Source organism: Paramormyrops kingsleyae, chromosome 23 (assembly GCF_048594095.1).
Source record: "Paramormyrops kingsleyae isolate MSU_618 chromosome 23, PKINGS_0.4, whole genome shotgun sequence".
NCBI classification, from domain to species: domain Eukaryota; kingdom Metazoa; phylum Chordata; class Actinopteri; order Osteoglossiformes; family Mormyridae; genus Paramormyrops; species Paramormyrops kingsleyae.
The window spans coordinates 24,685,640-24,701,435 of record NC_132819.1 but is presented as its reverse complement, the minus strand read 5'-3'; the positions used below and the strand labels follow the sequence as shown (position 1 = coordinate 24,701,435).

General features: G+C 43.7%; 2 protein-coding genes across 3 annotated transcripts; both read left to right on the top strand.

Moving 5' to 3' along the window:
- The first annotated feature begins 197 nt into the window (after nucleotides 1–197).
- LOC111842733 (ankyrin repeat and MYND domain-containing protein 2-like) lies at nucleotides 198–10,147 on the top strand. Of its 2 annotated transcripts, none has more exons than XM_023809644.2 (4): nucleotides 198–396; nucleotides 781–850; nucleotides 7,068–7,269; nucleotides 7,857–10,147. In XM_023809644.2, the coding sequence occupies exons 1-4, from the start codon at nucleotides 332–334 to the stop codon at nucleotides 8,021–8,023; spliced, it is 504 nt and encodes a 167-aa protein (XP_023665412.1). In that variant the 5' UTR covers nucleotides 198–331; the 3' UTR covers nucleotides 8,024–10,147. The 2 variants fall into 2 exon arrangements, with proteins under 2 accessions (XP_023665412.1, XP_023665413.1); XM_023809645.2 differs by having other exon boundaries at nucleotides 781–869.
- Nucleotides 10,148–11,422: 1,275 nt separating this feature from the next.
- sostdc1b (sclerostin domain containing 1b) lies at nucleotides 11,423–14,440 on the top strand. The gene is made up of 2 exons (XM_023809643.2): nucleotides 11,423–12,170; nucleotides 13,342–14,440. The coding sequence occupies exons 1-2, from the start codon at nucleotides 11,975–11,977 to the stop codon at nucleotides 13,785–13,787; spliced, it is 642 nt and encodes a 213-aa protein (XP_023665411.1). The 5' UTR covers nucleotides 11,423–11,974; the 3' UTR covers nucleotides 13,788–14,440.
- The last annotated feature ends 1,356 nt before the right edge of the window (nucleotides 14,441–15,796 follow it).

Genomic DNA, 15,796 nt, shown 5'->3' with positions numbered 1-15,796 from the left:
GCCGCTTTTAGTACTCTCTAACATGCTGGCATAATTTTAAATACTACACGCACTATAATTTCTTAAATTTGCAAAAAAACATAAATCTGCGACCAGTTATCAACAAGTTATTTATTTGTACTCCGATGGTCTGTAGTGTTTCATCCCTTCATGTCATGTGTGGTACAACCCAAAGGCAGTCTAGTCTGGCGCATAAGCTCTGTTATAAAGTTGTCCGATGTTAGTACAAATTATGTTTAGAGGCTTAAAGTTATGAATGGCGCACTTATGCTTAAATAAACATCTTAAATCGCAACTTCTCTAAAATTAAAAGGTCTTAGGACATCACTGCATGGCTTCTTCGGAAGAATTATATCTCCGCTCCGGAGAAGGAATTATTACAGGTTATTGTTGCAGGTAACATGAAAGTCTTGTTTCTGTGTCTGTCAATTAAACACAGTTTAGGCCTATTCTAAAAACGCCAGACATACAACATATACTGTAGTGAAAATCTATTACAAACTCGTCGCGTACCTATACAGGTGTGAAAATCTGTGGAGAACTGCTATATTGCTTCATTGTTGAGGTAGTTTGACGTGAAATAGAAAGAAATTAGCCGTAGCTTATTGAGAGTTTTTGCTTTCGCTCTAATTCACAAAAAGTTTTAATTTCGTAATTTATAAATAACTGTGGTTGTGATTTTGATTATATATATCCGCACCAAACCCAGTCTCCTTAAAAAGTCTTTATACTGTACTATACTACAGTAGTACTTACATGCACTAATTTTCTTCTTGTCAGGGAGGGGTCCGGAAGCTTTGGTTTCAGGCTACTGGGATGGACAGTCGTTCGAGTAACCTGTGTATGTGTGGTGAGTCGCGCAAATGAAGGTACTTCAAATCAACGTACATTTACCCTTATTAGGCTGCAGCGTTCATGGGTAAGCTAGACCGGGTTTCGTCCCAGGATGCAGCCTTCACGGGTAAGCTAGACCGGGTTTCGTCCCAGGATGCAGCCTTCACGGGTAAGCTAGACCGGGATCCGTCCCAGGATGCAGCCTTCATGGGTAAGCTAGACCGGGTTTCGTCCCAGGATGCAGCCTTCACGGGTAAGCTAGACCGGGATCCGTCCCAGGATGCAGTGTTCATGGGTAAAAACTAGACCGGATCCGTCCCAGGATGCAGCCTTCACGGGTAAGCTAGACCGGGATCCGTCCCAGGATGCAGCCTTCACGGGTAAGCTAGACCGGGATCCGTCCCAGGATGCAGCCTTCACGGGTAAGCTAGACCGGGATCCGTCCCAGGATGCAGCCTTCACGGGTAAGCTAGACCGGGATCCGTCCCAGGATGCAGTCTTCACGGGTAAGCTAGACCGGGATCCGTCCCAGGATGCAGCCTTCACGGGTAAGCTAGACCGGGATCCGTCCCAGGATGAAGCCTTCACGGGTAAGCTAGACCGGGATCCGTCCCAGGATGCAGCCTTCACGGGTAAGCTAGACCGGGATCCGTCCCAGGATGCAGCCTTCACGGGTAAGCTAGACCGGGATCCGTCCCTGGATGCAGCCTTCACGGGTAAGCTAGACCGGGATCCGTCCCAGGATGCAGCCTTCACGGGTAAGCTAGACCGGGATCCGTCCCAGGATGCAGCCTTCACGGGTAAGCTAGACCGGGATCCGTTGAAGCAGGGGTTGGATTGGCATCTGCCTGGACGGCAGATGCGCAAGTTTTGCGCTTGTGTGTCTGGGTGCTGGGGTAGGTGGCCGAGCCGCCTTTCCGGGGGCCAGCAATGGGGGGCTCCTTTACAACATCAACCCCATCAAGGTGTGGCCTACGGTACCTTCAAAAATGGATCCTTAGGGATCCGCAGACAGTCCATGGAGCAAAAATGTGGACTGTATGACAGGGAGCTGGGAGGGAGCAAAAATGTGGACTGTATGACAGGGAGCTGGGAGAGAGCAAAAATGTGGACTGTATGACAGGGAGCTGGGAGAGAGCAAAAATGTGGACTGTATGACAGGGAGCTGGGAGGGAGCAAAAATGTGAACTGTATGACAGGGAGCTGGGAGGGAGCAAAAATGTGGACTGTTTGGCAGGGAGCTGGGAGGGAGCAAAAATGTGGACTGTATGACAGGGAGCTGGGAGAGAGCAAAAATGTGGACTGTATGACAGGGAGCTGGGAGGGAGCAAAAATGTGGACTGTATGACAGGGAGCTGGGATGGAGCAAAAAGCTGGGACCCCTGAGGACCAGGTTGGCAAACACTGGGTTAGACCATTGTATCTACAGGACAAGGATATACACTAATCTGAACAGTCAGGTTTTTATTAAACCCTATTGTAATGGAGTAGAATCTGAATCAACCCTCAGATTAAAAGCTCACCTGCAGTAATTAGTTATAGTTCAATGAAACACTGTAACTGATTGGGTTTTGGAGCACAATTGTACATAAGTTATTACTGCATGTGGTTTAATGTGCCGTTGCATTGCCGCTTATTGCTGTACAGTTTGAATGCTGACCCTGCTGGATCCCATACAAGGTCACATGACTCTGGCTTTGAGTCAGAGCCACTCAGTCTGTCTAAATATAGCTGACTGGTAGTTATTTTAGTCTGGAGAGGAAAAGGTGGAAAACTCGCCAGCGTGTCTCACTAACTTTTAAGAGGTTTGTTCTTTTGACTGGAAAGGCAGTGTGACTTCACTCATTCATACAAACGTGAGGCTTTTTGTTGGTCGCAGGTCCATATGCACAGTAAAACACTAAAACCATTTTACACCCCTATTTTTAAAACCCAGAGTGAAGAAATTACTGTACTATGCATTGCATATCCATTTATGCATTGCATATACACTCACCTAAAGGATTATTAGGAACACCATACTAATACGGTGTTTGACCCCCTTTCGCCTTCAGAACTGTCTTAATTCTACGTGGCATTGATTCAACAAGGTGCTGAAAGCATTCTTTAGAAATGTTGGCCCATATTGATAGGATTGCATCTTGCAGTTGATGGAGATTTGTGGGATGCACATCCAGGGCACGAAGCTCCCGTTCCACCACATCCCAAAGATGCTCTATTGGGTTGAGATCTGGTGACTGTGGGGGTCATTTTAGTACAGTGAACTCATTGTCATGTTCAAGAAACCAATTTGAAATGATTTGAGCTTTGTGACATGGTGCATTATCTTGCTGGAAGTAGCCATCAGAGGATGGGTACATGGTGGTCATAAAGGGAGGGACATGGTCAGAAACAATGCTCAGGTAGGCCGTGGCATTTAAACGATGCCCAATTGGCACTAAGGGGCCTAAAGTGTGCCAAGAAAACATCCCCCACACCATTACACCACCACCACCAGCCTGCACAGTGGTAACAAGGCATGATGGATCCATGTTCTCATTCTGTTTACGCCAAATTCTGACTACCATTTGAATGTCTCAACAGAAATCGAGACTCATCAGACCAGGCAACATTTTTCCAGTCTTCAACTGTCCAATTTTGGTGAGCTCGTGCAAATTGTAGCCTCTTTTTCCTATTTGTAGTGGAGATGAGTGGTACCCGGTGGGGTCTTCTGCTGTTGTAGCCCATCCGCCTCAAGGTTGTGCATGTTGTGGCTTCACAAATGCTTTGCTGCATACCTCGGTTGTAACGAGTGGTTATTTCAGTCAAAGTTGCTCTTCTATCAGCTTGAATCAGTCGGCCCATTCTCCTCTGACCTCTAGCATCAACAAGGCATTTTGGCTCACAGGACTGCCGCATACTGGATGTTTTTCCCTTTGCACACCATTCTTTGTAAACCCTAGAAATGGTTGTGCGTGAAAATCCCAGTAACTGAGCAGATTGTGAAATACTCAGACCGGACCTTCTGGCACCAACAACCATGCCACGCTCAAAATTGCTTAAATCACCTTTCTTTCCCATTCTGAAATTCAGTTTGGAGTTCAGGAGATTGTCTTGACCAGGACCACACCCCTAAATGCATTGAAGCAACTGCCATGTGATTGGTTGGTTAGATAATTGCATTAATGAGAAATTGAACAGGTGTTCCTAATAATCCTTTAGGTGAATGTACATGTCCTTCCTTGGGATACAGGTGTCATTACAATATGTACTTAGTAAGTTTAATGAACTTTAATGAAAGTTCTTCATTGAATTTTGAGGACTGATAGTTGTGGTTCCCAATACTGTAACACATGACGAGGAAGCCTGACTTTAGGTCGTTAACAGTCTCACAACATCTCAAACACAAAAAATGGACTCGATAAGTTTTGGAATTTTGCTCTTCCTTTTTTATGGGACATTTATTCCCAAAAGGTAGACTAATAGTTTGATTGGGGGGGGGGGGGCACAATAAAATGGACAGATAGCCATCATGAAAAAAAATTCAAACCCTTCATACAAAATCGCTTCTCTCATGTTTCTTCCTTCATCAGATCATTTTACTAGGTGAACAATACTGAGACCCAATAGCGGAGACAGAAATCATAGCGTGTCTGGGCCGGAATATCAGATGGGCCAGTTCCATAAAAATTTACCTGCTGACAATATCACTACTGACTCAACTACATATATTTTTCATTAGTATTAAAGTGACACATGGCATTACCAAGAGCAAATGAACAAAGAGAAAGAAAAATCTATTTGCCTCTCAGCAACACTTTTCCTGTGATTGATCTAACCGTGCACACGCATACCTTTATCATACTGTATCGCTCACTATGAACGCTGAATCAAGTGGGCTAATTTCCATCTGGGTGCAGCGCCATGGCAGCGAAGAACTGTAGGAATAAAATTAATAATATTTGCTTTTTTTGTCTTCTTTAAAAAGATTCATTAAATTAATTGAAAGACGCTAAGCCATTCAGTGTAATATACATTCTGGACTTCATTATTAATAGACAAGGAGGAGTTACATAAAATTCATGCATGGACAGTAGTTGGGAATAAGTTGCGTATGTTTGAGCAACATTTTATGTTGGATCAGTCAGATCACAAGGAAAACAACAACAACAACAGCTTCTCCAGGGTTAGACCGGAGAATTACGCTCACGCCCTGAACCTGGAGGGAAAAACAATAATTTGGACTTAAAAAACGACATACGTAAGGTACTATCATTCTCAATTTTTTTTTTCTTCACTTTGAAGAAAAACGCCCACCTTCTAAAGCCCAGTCCTCCTTAATTGCTTCTTCAGTACGGGGAGAACATGCAAACCACACACACACACACACACATAGAGTCGAGGGTGGGAGTCGAACCCACCAACCCCAGGGCTGAAATATGGCAGAGCTAACCATTTCAGATAATGCTTATCATTATGTGAAAGTTGACACAATCCTGTTTAGACCGTGAGAAATATTTTTCTCACGGGCATACATTTGTGTCGCTGTAGTTAAGACGACATTTTGCTTTCTGAGTTACCCAATAGGGTGAAAAGTTTAGAAAGGGTCAAAAGTTTAAAGTATTATTGGTGCTTTATCAAGAATACATATTGTGGAAGATATTATATGTATAGCTTGCAGCCAAGGAAGAGGGTCCTCTTTCATCTCCAGGTAATTTTGCTCTGAACAGCACCTATACTGGCAGTAAAATGACTGCAGTGGAGGTTCTTATAGCAGACAGCTATCATTGCTAAATGGATGATTGACACGTCCTAGAACATGGTATTGTTGGGGAAAATTCATGCTGTCAAGGGGCTGACTGTGTCATGCTCTTTGAATGGGTATTTGTTATATATTTAGGTAGGTGAGTCATTTTTATTCACTCCGTGCATAGAGACAGGGATTGTAGTTTCATTATTTTTAACGGAGCGTCAGTTTCATTTAGATTATTTTTTCACTTATGAGTACTTTAACTGCTTGGGATTTCAATGAGTTAACAGTCTTGGATTTAATGAACACTTTAGTGAGCGACATGATCTTGCTTTGAGTTATAACATAAGAACATAAATAGTTTACAAATGAAAGGAGGTCATTCGGCCCATCAAGCTTGCTTGGGGAGATTTCAACTAACTAATTCAACAAGCTTAAAGTTGTTATAATCTCATCTAGCTCTGATTTGAAGGAACCTAAGGTTTTAGCTTGTGCTATACTAACAGGAAGACTATTCCATACTCTAACTACACCCTGTGTAAAGAAGTGCTCAAATCCAAATCTCAAATCCAGTTTAAAATGTTCTCCTACTAATTTCCACCTATGGCCACCAGTTCTTGTATTTGAACTAATATTTAAGTAACTATTTGGTTGAACAGCATCCAGCCCCTAGGACTCTAAGGATTGGGAGTTCAATGTGATGTGTTTTCATCGGGCACAGAATCTCTAACGGCACCCCTGCAATGAACCTTGGCTTTGTGTGGCTGAGGGACTTTCGCCCTCTGGGAAAAATAGATTGGTTCCCTTCTTAGAAGATCTCAAACTCATTGAGTTAAACTTGACCAGGACTGTTCCCTGCTGTCAACATGACCTTCCTCTATGCTTGTTCTCAGATTTGGGCAGCGTGGGTGTGCACTCCCACTGGAGCGGACCGGACCATCCTGCATGCCGCTCGTGCTAAAGCAAAGCCCCGCCGTGGGCAAAGTGGGACAGTCTAATTTTAGGCTGTTAATGCTGAGGCCTCGTGTCTGCCATGTGGACAGTCTCACTGGGTCATTGCTCCTTGCTCAACCTACTCCTCACCCAGAGAGCTACTCAGATCCCTTAAGTTCTAAAGTATTTCTCACCTTCCGGGTCATATGGGCATAATGGAAGGTTGTGTTTTGAACCCGTCCCTGGTAATGTGCAGAATATATCCCTCTTGTTACCGAAGAACCCCCCCCCCCCCAGGATAGCACGTACCTGCATAAAAAAATCTGTCACCCACTCAGTCACTCTCAGACACTGTGCGGTTGGAGAACATAATGCTTTGCTGTCATTCAGCTTGCAGTATCTAAGGATCGGTGCTCTGTGCTGCGTCACGATACTGCTGGAGTCTCTTACTGGTACTCTGTCCTCTGCTGAGATAGTTATCAGGATGCCATAGTGGAGTGTGAGAAGACGAGGTGTCAGATGGTAATGCCCCCCCCATCTCTCTCTCTCACTGCATCCATTTCCTCCTCAGATGGTCATGCTGATCAAGGAGAACCTCCTGCTGGTGGACTTGGGAGCCCTGGAAAAGTTCTGCGGGGTGATGGATCTGATCTGTGAGCAGTGTGTGAAGCAGCCGGACATGACCGAGGTTCTGACCATGAAGATGCGCTACATCAACTGGGTCCTGCAAAAGTATAAAGGCAACCTGGACATTCTTGTAAAAGCCCTCACAGGTCAGATGGGCTTCACAAGCGCCGAATTCTGCACCACATGTGGTGACAAGGGGGCTGCCAAGTGATGTTCTGACTGCAGGATGCCACGTGTGCAAAGCGGATGGTTTACCGTTACCCAAGTACCCAGCAACGGGCAGGGCGATATTATTACCCTCTTCTGGGAGGGCTCGTCCTATCCGGGTGACGTGTTGCGGCCGTCCATGTCTGAAACTCCATTAGTTCATGCACAAACAGGACCTGGCTGAGGCCAAAATAATGCTGTTTTTTCAGATTATCTTCAGGCTAATTAATTTTTTGAATGACCACAGTTCCTTATACAATTGAGAGTGCCACTGCAAGGCTGTTATTACACCGATACAAGGACTCATGCTTATGGTGGAGATCAGTGGGCAAGGATAAATATATAACTAGCACCTGTGAGTTTGTATCTCATGTGCAGAGTTTCTGCTGCTACTTTGTAACTATGTGTATGACTATCTGCAAGCTAGACATCATGTGACCTGGTTCTTGCTATGGTTTCTGCTCTAGCCCTTTCCTCACTCTGCAGAGCTAGCTAATGTCTAATCATTTCATTTTTTTTCCAACAGAGGGCATGACGGCTGCTAGCTCATTGGAGGACCTATGCATGTCTTCCTCCGACGTCCAGGAGGAATATCTGGTCACTTGCGTGAGCATTAACCATCAAAGCAGCCACGATGCTAACCTTCTCCCCGCTGCTCCAAGCCCCCCACACCATGTGACCGTAGCTCCGTAGCATGGGCCCCCGCTGTACCTGGAAGCCCACTGGCCCCTACCAGCACGTGACAAACACAAAAACCATCAGTAGGTTCTGTTCGAATTTTAGAGATGAACATGTACTGGGGTGTAGAAACAAATGTAAACAGATTTCTTTCCCCACCCATGTTTTCTGCACCCTAGAAAGACGAATTCCCCTGGAAACATTAGCAATTTGCATGCAGGTAGATCGCGAGTATTACAGTTGTCTGTCCTTGGCCTTTGTTTAAGGTAGCTTTCTGCTTTTAGCTTTGACAGCGTGTTGAAGCCATTCTGCTGGTGGGTCGTGAACACGTGACCTTCCGTGTGGGATGTCTCACAGCAGCATGCAAATGCTGCCCGTGGCAGTCAGTCTCACTTTCCAGTTTCCCCATTAGCATTTTCACTTTTCTCTGACTTCTCATCCGTCTTTGGTTCCGGGCCCCGGGTACACAGTGTGAAAACTGTGATTTAATCATCTGTCATTTTGTTCTGCAAGCTGTATCACCCAGAGAGACTTTACAAGCATTACAGAAATACAGTGAAATGGGTCTGCTAGTGTGACACGAATCTGCTGGGATGTCTTGTCTCATTAACCAGTGATCTGAAGATGATTTGGTGAGTATGTTGGCTCTACTGTGGGGACAGCAGACAAAGGAAGGGATGAAGAGTGAGACGCTGCGGGATGAGCAGATGCCCAGGTGTGCCTTCCTGGGCTGGGCAGTGGCCTATCAGGAATACTGCCGAGCCTTCCTGGGCTGGGCAGTGGCCTATCAGGAATACTGCCGAGCCTTCCTGGGCTGGGCAGTGGCCTATCAGGAATACTGCTGAGCCTTCCTGGGCTGGGCAGTGGCCTATCAGGAATACTGCTGAGCTCTCCTGGGCTGGGCAGTGGCCTATCAGGAATACTGCTGAGCCTTCCTGGGCTGGGCAGTGGCCTATCAGGAATACTGCTGAGCCTTCCTGGGCTGGGCAGTGGCCTATCAGGAATACTGCTGGCTAATTCCATCCAGACTCACGTTTGTGTCGACGCTGCATATGAGCGACTGTCCGAAACGGAAATGATATGAAGAGGAATGAATGAAACTTTCCATGAAGGCGCGTTTGACGTGTAGTTTGTTTACATTTTTCATGTACAGTGGTAGGAATTCCAGACGTCTGTCTGCCAGTAAGACTACTTGATGGAAACTTGAAACATGTATGTGTGATAACTAAAATCTGATTATGGGAGGTTTCATAGATGGAAAGCGTTCCCAAAAAGACAGTGGTCCATTCTGATCATCCCAAGCTTTGTTCTCAGCTTATTTGTCGTCTTTTGTTTGACGCAGGGTGTCAGAATTACCCCACTGAGTGTTTCCCTGACCCCCCAATAGCAGAGGGCGTGACCTTGTCGCAGGATACTGAGTCCCCTGAGTGGCTGTTCTGTTTCCGAAGCACCGTAATGACTTTGCTGGGCCTGTTACCACGTTTTACCTGAAAGTCACCGTGTGTCTCTTCTAAAATGCGCAAACTTTGGTACTAAAATGGATCAGAAGAGATGCTGTCCAGACACCGTCAATGATAGGCCTCAATTCCTCAGTCCTGTGACAATTTGGATTATAAAATATCTTCCCTGTATCACTATTAGTGGTGTTATTCCACGATTGACCACTTAATTGTAAAAACAACCAGATCTTTTCGTCAGGTTCATCTTCCCACACTTATAAGGAACATAGCTGTCAAGTCTCTCGTTTTGGCCGGGAAACTACCGTATTTTACCCCTCTTTCCCGCCGTCCTCCAGTATTAGTATTTTCCCGTAAATCTCCCGTATTATAATATCAATAAAAAAATAAATCCTCTGCCTCTCCAAACTGAACTGTCAGTAGCCTCGCAAGAGCTGCCACCTGCAGTAATCTGCAGGTCATTTACAACATTAACCAGGTAATAAATACGGAGGTTAAATGGCAATGCTGTGTGAAAAAAACAACGTTACTTTCACCTTCTGTGACAACTTCAACAAGGATACAAAGTCTGCAACAAATCTGTATAATAAGTCATTAGTGAATGCCAGAGAGCCACATGAGTGAACATGAGAAATGAAAAGAAAATGTGTAATGAAAATAAAATGTAAATGACAAGTGGTTATTTTAGATCTCTTGTACACCTGTCTTAAAATGTAAGGGATACTGGAGCTTGGTTGGGGTGGTGGAGTGGCTCGCGGTGGGTGCCGGAAATTTCCCTTATTTTCCAAAACCAAAACTTGTCAGGTATGTTAAGGAAACTTCAAGTTACATTAAAATTGCGGTTTACTGATGTAACACCAGGGGGCGGACTTTCACCTTTTCGGTAATATCAAAATGTGTAAATATGAGGTACTGTATTATTGTAGATAAGGCCATTATTATTAAGCGTATGCACCGTCAGAAAAAAAGTACAATTTACGAAGTAAATTTAAAGTACAATTTGAGGGTACAATTATTTGTCACTGGGTCTGCCAGTTGTACCCTAGCTGTAGGTACTTGTACCTACTAAGGTACAGAAATGGACTCTGGACCTGTACCAGGGCTGTAGCCTGATCGGTCGTATCCTGGCGCATGAATAATACAAAGCCACTCAGGGTGTCAATAAAGAGCCGTGAGCCATTAATGGCCATTCTTAAAGATACGTCTAGAAAATAGTTAATACTTTTTCATTAAAAAAAGGTTTAGATTTTTTTGTTATTGCGAATATATGAGCTTTTCTTTTACTTGCATTCCTGGACAAAGTGTAATAATAATAATAATAATAATAATAATGCAAACTTCACCAAATACAGTTCTGATTTCTCCGGGAGAAGTGTAGGTACGGTTTAGTATAATTTAAGCATTAATAAAAACTCTGACAGCTGTTGTGGATCCCTCACTCTTCGCTAATAAACCAAATGGTTACGACAATCAGAGCTTCTCTATTTCATGTGGAGGTAATAGTACGTATAGGGAGTTACACAGGCTAACTTTGATCCTGATATTTTCCAGCGTGTACAATTTCTGCCCGACATCATTCCCATCATTGAAAATGTCAGAGATCTTGTCAGGGGTATTCTGCTTATTCTGTATTTCCGCGATATTATCTCGACTCCTGTGTAATTATGTTACGCATATTAGGCTCATAAAAGGAAAAGTTCTAATTGCGCGCACACTGCGCGGTGTCGAATATACTGATCCTCTTTCCAGCCTGCAGGTTCTCTTTTATTTCTGCATTTTTTCTTCCTAAGCCTGACAGCAAAGGAATGAGGCAGAAATGCGATAAAATACAAATTGCCCAATATGTGAAAAATTATGTTAGGTGTCACTGTTCAGCTGTTTAAATAGGTAAAACCGGAAGTTGCACTGGATTGGACCGTAAGCTAAATTAAAACAACCACCACCAATAAATTTGATATGCGGGTTGGTGATTTTTCATGTCATTCATGAAAAATGCGCAGCTTGGTAAAATTACAGTTTAATAATTAACAATATATAATGCAATAAATAGCATGACTAAATGCATATAGCCTACTATAGGAACTATTCAGAGAAATGCTTTATTTAGATAACTGCAAATCCTCTCAAATAGCCACTTAAAGAAGTTCAGTTTAGGAGAAAAGGAACCTTATCAGTCTAACTGCACTTGTAGACATTTAAATAACCTCCGCAGATGCTTATCCCGATTGCTGGTGTTAACATGTCAGTTCACCTCTCCTAAATCCTAAAGGTATCTCAATACTGCTGCTTCTCGCCGAATAGCAAGGGGGTGTGGTCACGGATGCGATCACTCTAGTTTCATTCATAAAACTTGCCACGATCTGCCTTTCCACAATCTCAAACTGCACTCGTCGAATCAACGGATGGATACATGGTAACGGCGTCTTAGTTAAGAGGCAATATCATCGAAACAAAGCGGCAAGAATCCCTCTGCGTACATCAGACCGGCTTCGGACCCAGCTACAGCATCATGCCCTCGATCACATGCGAATACCCCCTGTTGTTTTTGTTTTGCATCTTCATGGATAGCTGTCAGTCGTTTAGTAATGATGCTACGGAAATCGTGAATTCCCACTTGGATTTCTCAGCCCTGGACACTCCGAATAATACTTCTTTCAATCGAGCCCGTAACGGAGGAAAACGCTTGGGCAGCACAGAGAGAAGTGGTAAGTTTATTTCCACAATAACATCTTCTTGCTAAACAATATCTTTCGGCTCTTCATGTACGTAAAATTACTGTACTGTCGCGTCCTAATCATGGCATATGCAAAGTAATATACTCAGCGACAGGACCACAGATGCGAAGTACTATCTATACTGTAGTTAGTTTCAGGTGTCTTGACCTCATTAATTAAAACACTACAGAAATGTTATAGCATATATTGCGAGTTTTTACAAAAAGGTGGAGTTTATTTCAGAGCACACCATCGAAATGATGCACTTCAGATAGCAATAATTTATGTCAGACGTATTCATGTAATTTTTAAGCTGCTACCTGTTTTAAGAAGATTCCTTTCGCTGCCGCCAGAAAACTGTGCAAATGAATGCAAGTGATACAGCATTTGCAGCTCTGACAAAAGGCGAATGTGAAGTCTGCAAGCGATTCCAGGTAGCGCTTTTAACGAGACGAATGGGGGAAAATGGAGATAAAAGGCGTGTCTGACGACTAGATTGTCTGTTTTTTTTCCCTCCATCAGGAAGTATGTGATTATACCTTTTGCTGTACGGCTTGTCCTGAGCTCACAGGATATGCCCAAGGAAACATCTGTCTGTGCACAAAGGCGAGGTGTGGCATAGTGGTTAAGAACTAGATTTGTAGTGTAAGCTCAAAGAAAACACGTCCCTGATACCGCTGACATATGGGTTGAATTCGCTTCTAAAAATATTCAGTCATTATGTGAGAAAAAAACTCTGAATGTGTAAATAAAACACAAGCTGTATGTGAATTTATGTCTCATACTTAAGTGTTACGTCCCAGGTATAAATCATGGCTGAGAGTGCAAGATGAACGCCAATCCAAAAGACTACGCCTCTTCAATAAACTATAACTTCATAATTATGCCACATAAATACGGAGCTCAGGTAATAGCCTATAAATAGTGTGAGCTGTTCTCTCAGCTCCCCTACAGAAGAGTATCTTTGCAAAAGAAGCAGATGTACAAAGATCATCCATCTATCATCCACAGGCCAGAGCACCTAATCCCTCATTTCCTATAAAATGGGGGGGGGGGGGTAAAAACTTCAAGTCTAAATTTGCATTAGCTGGCAGGTGGCTAGCATGCATTAGCATGCATGTACGCATTAGCGCATGTTGACCGGTTTGTATTTCCTCCATAGAGCGGAGCCAGGTTGGATGCAGGGAGCTCCGGTCTACCAAATACATCTCGGACGGCATGTGCACCAGCCTGAGCCCGGTGAAGGAGCTTGTGTGTGCTGGCGAGTGCCTCCCACCCCACATGGTCCCTAACTGGATCGGCGGCTACGTTGGTAAGTTCTGGGCCCGGAGGGAAGGCCAGAGCTGGAAGTGCGTGAACGACCGCACGCGCACCCAGCGCATCCGACTGCAGTGCCAGGACGGCAGCACCAGGACCTACAAGATCACGGCGGTCACCTCCTGCAAGTGCAAGCGTTGCTCCCGGCAACACAACGACTCCGGTCACAATCCGGAAAAGGGGCCAGCCCACGTGCGACCCCACGAGCCCAAGAGCAAGCCCCTGAAACCCAAGGGGAGGAACCCTGGGGAGACCAAGAAGAAAATGACACCTAGAGTGGAGCGTGATTAATGTGCCATGGACCTGATCTGAGTGCGTTCAAGCACTGCCTGTGTGTGCCTGTGTGTGTGTGTGTGTGTGTGTGTGTGTGTGTGTGTGTGTGAGAGAGAGAGAGAGGTAGCATCTCGGTATGTACAGTGCTCATTCTCCGAACTGACATCATGAATTGATTGAATGTTTTCCTGTCCTCTCAAACTGAAAAGGAATACATCAACTGTAAACCTGACATAACAGATGTATAAAGGATTTATCTTTGTATAATGCCAAAATTATGAATTGCTTGAATATATTGACAAAAATTATTTTGCAATAATTTGTTTTTTTTAGATGAAAAAAGGAAGAAAAAAAACTTTGCTTCGATTTTTTTAACTTTCGTCTGTGACAGTAACACAATTGGACAAAGTTTAAATGGACATTTAAAGAATGGGTCTGGCTATAGGCCTGTATCTAATCCTTTAATTTTATTGTCTGTTTTATCCTATCAGTTTGTATTTGCATTTGGATCGTTTTGCAGCTGATTCATGTAGGCACTTAGTGTTTAAAAACACAGCTAAGACTAGATTTCCTTATAATGTACCTTTTTATGATGCAATGTAGAACAACTGTCGACTATTGAAATATACATTTTGCTTATTTTGCTCATTTCAATAAAAAATTAAAAACTGGAGATGTAAATCATTCAGACTTGCTGAATATGTCATGAAAAAAGGAGCCGAACATGAAACACGTTTAGCGAGAGACAGAGACGCCCGTTCCTGCCTTGGGGGAGAACAGCTCACCATACTAAGAAGTACATGAATAGATACTTAATGCATAATCCTTTATGGGTCTTTTATAAGGTCTTGGTGTTTTTGTGTAGTCATATTGTAGAAGTGCTCCGAGAAACGAAATGGGAACCCTTAATTTTCTCAATCAAAAGATTCAGTTAAAAAGAAACTATTGCGGTCCGTTTTCAGATACAGGGCGGCGAAATTGCCTGTCAGGGCAGGCCGACTGGATTTCTCACGACGTCTGTTGTCCCCTAGCTACTGTACCGATTCACGAGAGGCGAATAGATATCTCCGTCGGCAACCGGGGGGCGGGAGGGGGGGTGGGGTAGTTTCAGAGATAACCGGGGCCTAGGGCACATTACCTTTCTCTGACTTCTGCCTTGTCAGGATGTTTAAGTGCTACTTTTCTACCCTTTTGGCGTAGAGATTGAAGTTACTGTACATGAGATCAGCAGATATTAGACTCACTATCATCAGCCTAAAAGCAGTGGTGGTCATTTGCAAGACACTAATAATCCACAGACAGCCAATGAGTAGCTCTTATAAGAATAATTACATATCGGTTTAATATTCAATGGCATAGATGTTTCACTCTTCTGGGCATAATCTCTATTATAGAGGAGCAGACCAAATGAGTATCTATGCTCCATTTGAAACTAGGATGTACTTAAACTGGTTTTAAAAAAGCGATGGAAAATAACATATGAAGTTTATTTTCCCATTTGGTTTGATTTAGAAAAACCTGTCACATCTTGACTGTGTTCCTTCAAAGTTTACAGCGGCTTTGTGGATCAAAATGCAGAAAAAAATAATGTGTTATGAAAGTCGTAACTGAGAGAGCAGGAGAAATGTATCGCTTAACTCACTGCGTTACAAGGCTGTGAAACAAGGCAGACACTAACAGTAACCTTATAAAAAGTTAATAATTTCCATTTTTGACTAAGGGCACCTCAGGAAGTCCTACAGAATGCACATCGGTGACTATAACACAATATAATACAATACATGGCACTGAAAACAATTAAACTAACCCCTGTCTCTGATCATAATCAGACAGGTTGCAATCTGTTCCTCTTAATTCAACCCACAAGAAAACACTCTGGTCTTCAGTCTAGACATCGGTTGGACCGTGAGTTTCGTAAGAGAAACCGTCTCTTGTTTTGGGCAGCGGGAGACGCTCAGATGCCGTAATCACCTGTGTGGCAAAGTGCTGGCATACCGTTAGCCACTAATGCCCCCCAGAACCAGTGT

Coding starts and splice junctions, on each gene's coding strand:
- sostdc1b (XM_023809643.2), top strand. CDS start 11,975: ATGCCCTCGATCACATGCGAATACCCCCTGTTGTTTTTGTTTTGCATC. Junction 12,171..13,341: donor GGGCAGCACAGAGAGAAGTG/GTAAGTTTATTT, acceptor TTTCCTCCATAG/AGCGGAGCCAGGTTGGATGC.
- LOC111842733 (XM_023809644.2), top strand. CDS start 332: ATGGCTTCTTCGGAAGAATTATATCTCCGCTCCGGAGAAGGAATTATT. Junction 397..780: donor ATTACAGGTTATTGTTGCAG/GTAACATGAAAG, acceptor TCTTCTTGTCAG/GGAGGGGTCCGGAAGCTTTG. Junction 7,270..7,856: donor TCTTGTAAAAGCCCTCACAG/GTCAGATGGGCT, acceptor TTTTTCCAACAG/AGGGCATGACGGCTGCTAGC.